Source organism: Psittacula echo (assembly GCF_963264785.1).
Source record: "Psittacula echo genome assembly, chromosome: 9".
Lineage (NCBI taxonomy): Eukaryota > Metazoa > Chordata > Aves > Psittaciformes > Psittacidae > Psittacula > Psittacula echo.
In genome coordinates this window covers 20,289,127-20,295,786 of record NC_137745.1, presented here as the reverse complement: position 1 = coordinate 20,295,786, position 6,660 = coordinate 20,289,127, and the positions used below count along the sequence as shown (strand labels likewise).

Here is a 6,660-nt window from a genome sequence, read left to right as displayed (position 1 = left end):
CAGTTGCTCAGAAATAATCACATTTGTACTATAAACTTATTTATGGGTCAGTATAGGGCTACAAACAGTATCAACTAAAATACAGGACATTGGAAAATGCCCTGTATTGGAAAACTCTGATTCTCTTCCTTGAGCCACTATTAAGTATATGGAACAAATTCTATATTTCTTTTTATGGCAGGTATCCAGCTCTCACACATCAAACCAGAATAATTAATTGTACACAGAAGAAGAATGTGGGATTTGAGGATATTTCTGAAGTAGAGAATCCCATCTTCACTACACCTAACTGGGAATCTTGATGCCCCTTCTGTTGCCTAGAAGATGTTTACTCTGTAAAATGAGTGCAGAAACCAGTCTCTGAGATGAGAGCTTTTTTTGTTTGTTTTTTTAAGGTTACACTCACCTCAGACCTTTCTTAAATGTATGGGATTGTGCTTCTTTATGTGAGGATACTTTTCACAGTAAAAAAGAGCATGTTCTAGGATATACTGCTAGACAGAAGTTAGTTAGAATTTCCTTTGTAGTGCAGAGGAGCATTATGTTGATGAAATTTAAAATAGTTTTGATGGAAACTATTAGAAATAGAATTATTTCTACCAAGTAAGAAACGGGAACAGTTGAGACATGAAAAAAAACAAGATATTTTCAAATAGAAGTCACTGGAAATTCAAAAAAAATCAAAGGAGAAAATAAGTAGGATGTGGGAATGTCTTATAAACAGAAGTTTAAGAGTTGGTTATTGTTCCCCACATGTAATCTTTGTTTTTCCAAGGTTTAAAAACTGACAGTTCTAATACTTTTCTGCATAAGTAACTTGCCAAGGGCAATAATAACCTTTAATTTTCTCAACGCCTCTTTGACAACTAACATGGAAAAGGAGGCAGCTTGAACTGAAGAAGTTTGAGGCAGTAGAGGCAGTTGAGGCAGTTATTCTTGAGATTTCTGTTTACTTTTCTAAACATGGCAATGAGACCCTCTCTCAAAAAAAAAAAAAAAAGAACAACAAAAAACCAGCAAAAGAAAGTAGTCCAGTTTCATTTCCCTGGAAGAGGCAAGGCAGCTGTTCTTGCTTCTACCTGTACACAAACCTGCATGCTTTTGTGAACAAGGTTCTAGCTCTTTCTCATCAGCAATCAAAGAAGAAGAGATGTCAAAAAGACAATTTTTACATCAATGATGTTATTTTGTACTTTTGCCAGCTACGGCCCACAACATTACTTTGGGTACTATAGACAATAAATACCTATAAGTATCTTCTGGATAGGTTTTTTGTACATAGTCCTGTAATTCCATCTGTGCCTTCTCCTGGAATTTTTCTATTTGGGTTGAACTGGTCAGACCAGGGTGATCTAAAGAAACAAAACATTTCTGTATGTCGATTGTTCCCCTATACATTATGAAATATATGTAGTTATAAGATTCTTGCATTTAATTTCATTTAAGTATTTCCCTTGTATTGTGATGTTTGCCGTGTTAGCTCTATAAAGGAAACCACTCAGTTGAACATTCACTTCCTGGCATCAGAATCAGCTTGCTCATTTTTCCCTCTATAGCTGTGCGTATACACAAGAAAGTGGAAAGAGATTAAGCCTGTAGGTATGTACCAGGCTGTGACACTCCTTGTTTATGTTGCTGTTTTAAATATGTTGCCTCTGACTTTGATTACCTAGGCTGACTGAGCAGTATCTTGGGTTGTTTTCTTGACAGATCAATTTGTTAACCTTCCTGAGTCTGTCTCATGTTTTAATTCTGGCTGGCTCAGCTCCTCAAAGACAGTCACATGATCAGAAGATCCCAGAAAACACCACATACCTGACTATGCCCAAGTATCTTCAGTGTTGTGTTCAAACTGCTCTTCCCTTGAATGGGACAGAGCTAGCTTGAGTTTGGAGAGCTTCTTGCTCCTCCAGCTTGAATAAAAACCCTAATAAACCCAACCCTAATGGTACAATCTGCAAAAAAGTTTCAAAAGCAAATTTCAGGACAGCAATACCTTCTCATTAAAGCAAGCTGTAAGCTTTACTGCAAAGAGAAAAATAATACCGACTAAAGAAACCCCACCAACCCGAAAAACCTCCAACCCCTGATTACAAGACGCTCTTTTCTTTGTATTTTGTTAAATTCGAAGTGGTACACACCTTTGAATTAAAGTAAATAATTCACATTTGTGAGCAAGAATTTACCTTTCACTCAGTTCTAAATTAACCTTTGTGTGTCCTAGGAAAATTCTGCCACCTTTGATAAACATACTGTCTCTTCCTATTTATTTAATGTCCCTGCCTTATCATTCCAGAAAATCTCAAGTGTTGTCTTTAAGTAAATCCTCTTATCTCATATACACTATTGATCATGCTTTAGTATTCTGCTGTAATTTTTGGGGGGTAACAAATGGAGGACCAACCTGTTTACATTTAGTTTTGGAGATGTTGTGGAAGTTCCATATAAAATACAGTTGTATTTCTGCTCCTATTTCAGCCATCCCTCTTAGAAGCATATTAAAAAATGTCAAAATTGAAGCCAGTTTCTTTTTGTCACTCTAAGAATGTATTTCCTCTAATCCTTCCTGCCATTTACTTCACTAATATTGCTAGTACACATCCCAGATAGATTACTACTCATAGATTCTCAGCTGAAGGTAGTTGAAAGTCTAGTCTTCTAAAGTGGGTGTTCAGGAAACACCCGATATATTGGAACTGTAAATAACATGGATGTGTTGCTCCAAAGTTATTTTTAAAACACATACTGTTTGTGATAAATCATTATGGAACAATCATTTTACTTGCAGTTTGACAGATCAAACTCATAGCAAGACATTAGCCTCATTAGAAAAATTGCTAAAACATTAACATATGAATGTTTATGTTACTAAATACCTTACCAGGGCTAAAGAGGACTATAGCTTTAAGGTATGCATATTCATATCCATCAATATCAAGCTTGGCCATGCTGTTACAGAACTCCTGAAGTTTCCAGATGTGTTCCATGACTTGCTTTATTCTGTCTCCAGAAAGTTTATCTACAAAAAAGATATTGCTTTCTATGTCATGTGAGCTCAAGTACATCTAATATATTAACCTTTTATAAAACAAGTGACATTTTACAGCATTTTGTGTCATTTGCAATCTTAAAACCACTCAACAAGTAAGGATGACCTGAATGATTATGGAATTAAAGATTTACAAAGCTGAGTCAGGCACAGGGCTTGCAAACAGGATGTTAACTCTCTTGCATGATTTTGCCAGTTTTGTATAATCTGCTACATGAGTCTAATTCCAGTGATGCACTGTTCTGAGCAGAGACTCAAATTACGGTGAATGATTCTACAAATGGCTGGAGTGATTCTGGGAAACAGAAGCACAAATCAAATGCTATCATGCAATCTTAATTTGAAATTCAAACATGAAGAATAAAAGCATAATCTACATGCCTAACATTCATTAACTCTGATACAAGTGTTTAATTACTCAAGACGGATCAAGATACATGTGATGTAATGTTTTTATTTCTGTATTGAGAAATAATAGTGCAGAAATACTCTGGAAATGTAAACTTGAATTCCAGAGTTTCCAAATAGCTTCATCACTTATACACTTCCTAGATAAAGTTCTGAAATTTCCTCACTTTGTTTTGAATTTTAAAGTTATAATACACAATATAATGATAAATTTTCAAAATAGATAACAAATCAAACAAAAAAAAAAATAGATAAAAACAAATCATAAGAATTCATGATAAAACAGATCCTCCTCTACTTGCAGCGGGGCTCAGGAGCATGGTATGACTGCAAATATGGCTTGAATAACAGTCATTTTTTCATTCTTGAGACATGGGAACCAAAGTGGAGCCAGCTTAAGGCTGGAATAGCCCCATCACTTCCTCCTCCAAAACCCTCCGCTTGGGGTGTAGGTGGAATAGACAACTCTGAGATAATTAAAAGCCTAATTCTGTGCAGAACATACAATGTGCATGTTTCCCTATTGCTCTTTTAAACTCTTGCCTCTCTCTCGGTGCAGGAGAGGAGCATCAGTTTGTTGTATTTTGAGGGCTGTCCAGGCTCTCTTAAATTAATAAAAAAACCCCAAACACACACAGACTCCCAAACGAACCCCCCATATTCATTATGAATGCATATTATCAACTTAAGAATCAATTTTCTAATTTACTTTATCACAACAAAGCCAATAAAGCAGATTAAACCAAATGTCCTTTACTGGGACTGAAGGGTATTTTTTGATTATCTACTTTTGCACATTTTATAGTTCATAGAATCATAGAATAGTTAGGGTTGGAAAGGACCTTAAGATCATCCAGTTACAACCCCCCTGCCATGGGCAGGAACACCTCACACTAAACCATGCCACCCAAGGCTTCATCCAACCTGGTCTTGAACACCGCCGAGGATGGAGCATTCACAACCTCCCTGGGCAACCCATTCCAGTGCCTCACCACCCTAACAGTAAAGAATTTCTTCCTTATATCCATTCTAAACTTCCCCTGTTTAAGTTTTAACCTGTTACCCCTTGTCATATCTCTACAGTCCCTAATGAACTGTATTCTACAATCAAGTTTTACTATCCTCAGTAAAAGCTTATCTTCCAATTTTTGCTGTGTGCACAATAATGGCACCACCAAAATCATCAAACAAATTGGTACCCAATAGTATTCTGTAACTATTTTTAACTCACATTTAAATTTATCTAGCTTTCATGTAATATGCTGTGTTTGCAGAGTTTAAAGCTGCTAGTGTTGGTTTTTTCCTCCTATTAAAAATGCAATGTTATTTTCATGTAATCAATCACAGTGTTTGGGAACATCCTTAAAGAGAAAAGAATGAAAAAAAGCAACTGTAAGAGGTTGTCATGCATTCCAGATACAGTCATCATTATCAACAGGCCAACACTGAATTAAAAAATAAAATCACATAAGTGTTAAAGAGTGTCAAGAAAATACACTGTTTAATGCTTCAGAGGGTACTTCAGAATAAATTAGTCATTACTGCATTACAGCAGTATCCAAAACTATTATACCTGCAAGAATATTCTTGTTGCTCACACCATCGCATCCAACTGGGGAACAAGACAGGTCCACCACAGCAGCGACAGATGTTCCTTAGCTGCCTCCCAAGATGAGAACCAGCAGGCCAACCACCTCAAGGGTGTGTATGACCACAGTGGATCCTCTCGCACCCCTCCTGGGAAACCTGCATGCTCAGTAACCTCTCTGAATTGCCTGTACACCAACGCACGCAGAACGGGGAATAAACAGGAAGAATTAGAGAGCTGTGTACAAGCGCAGGACCATGATCTCATGGTAATTGCAGAGACATGGTGGGATAGCTCGCATGACTGGAATGCTGTCTTAGACGGCTACACAGGACTTAGGAAAGACAGGCCAGCAAGGCAAGGTAGTGGAGTTGCTCTTTATGTAAGAAAGCAACTGGAGTTACTGAGCTCTGCCCCAGGGTGGATGAAGAACAAGTTGAGCGCTTAAGGGTAAGAATTATGCGGCAGGCTAAAATGGGTGGCACTATTGTGCATGTCTACTACAGGCAGCCTAATTAGGAAGTTGATGAGGCCTTGTGCAGACAGGTGGAAGGAGCCTCACAATCACAGGCTCTGGTTCTCATGGGGGACTGGAGGCATACCTCATCTCATGGGGGATACCTCCCTGGTATCTGCTGGAAAGACAACACAGCTAAGTACACACAGTCCATGAGGTTCCTGCAAACCACTGATGATAATGTTTTAACACAGATGATGGAGAAGCCAACCAGGAGAGGTGTGCTGCTGGACCTTGTACTAACAAAGAAAGAAGGACTGGTTGGGGATATGAAGGTTGGGGGCAGCCTTGGTTGCAGTGACCATGAGATGGTGAAGTTCAGGATCCTCTGTGGAGGAGGCAGAGCAATAAGTAGGATTACAGCCCTGGACTTCAGGAAAGCTAACTGTGGCCTCTTCAAGGACCAACTTGGAGGAACACTATGGGTTAGGGCTCTAGAAGGTAAGGGAGTTCAAGAGAGCTAGTTAATATTTGAGCATCACTTCCTCCAAGCTCAAGATCGGTGCATCCTGTGAGTTACAAATCAAGCAAAGGGGGCAGGAGACCTGCATGAATGAGCAAGAAACTTCTGGCAGAAATCCTTCAGAAGGAAATTTATGGAATGTGGAAAAAGGGACAGGCCACTTCGGAGGAATATGGGAATGTTGTCAGAGTATTCACAGATGTGACAAGGAAGACTAACATCCATCTGGAATTAAATCTGGGAAGGGATGTCAAGGACAACAATGGCTTCTTCAAGTACCTCAGTAGCAAAAGGAAGACTAGAGAAAATGTGGGACTGCTGCTGAATGAGGTGAGTACCATGGTGATGAAGGATACAGAGAAGGCGGAGTTACTGAATGATGCCTTTGCTTCAGTCTTTACTGCCCAGGCCAGCCCTCAGGAATCCCAGACCCTGGAGGCAAGACAGAAAGTCTGTAAAAAGGAAGACTTTCCCCTGGTCGAAGAGGACTGGAGATCATTTAGGCAAACCTGAGACCCACAAATCCATGGGCCCTGATGGAATGCACCCATGACTGCTGGGGAAGCTGGCAGATGTTATTGCTAAGCCACTCTCCATCATCTTTGGTCATGGAGAACAGGATAGGTGCCTGGGGA

The 6,660-nt window shown here is 39.0% G+C and overlaps 1 protein-coding gene across 6 annotated transcripts in view; it reads right to left on the bottom strand.

The window, feature by feature from the left end:
- NR2C2 (nuclear receptor subfamily 2 group C member 2) overlaps positions 1-6,660 on the bottom strand; it is a 35,988-nt gene that overhangs the window by 5,949 nt on the left and 23,379 nt on the right. For 3 of the 6 annotated variants that reach the window (XR_013957690.1, XM_080625869.1, XM_080625870.1), the window contains 2 exons: positions 2,882-3,019; positions 1,247-1,352 (listed from right to left, as the gene is read on the bottom strand). Coding sequence is in view for 3 of the 6 variants with exons in the window: in XM_080625869.1 (XP_080481995.1) it covers positions 1,247-1,352; positions 2,882-3,019 (244 nt within the window). In the remaining 3 variants the exon portion in view is untranslated. Of the gene's footprint in view, positions 1-1,246; positions 1,353-1,815; positions 1,956-2,881; positions 3,020-5,030; positions 5,233-6,660 lie in introns of those variants that run through there. The other 3 variants (XR_013957691.1, XR_013957692.1, XM_080625871.1) reach the window with 3 other exon arrangements.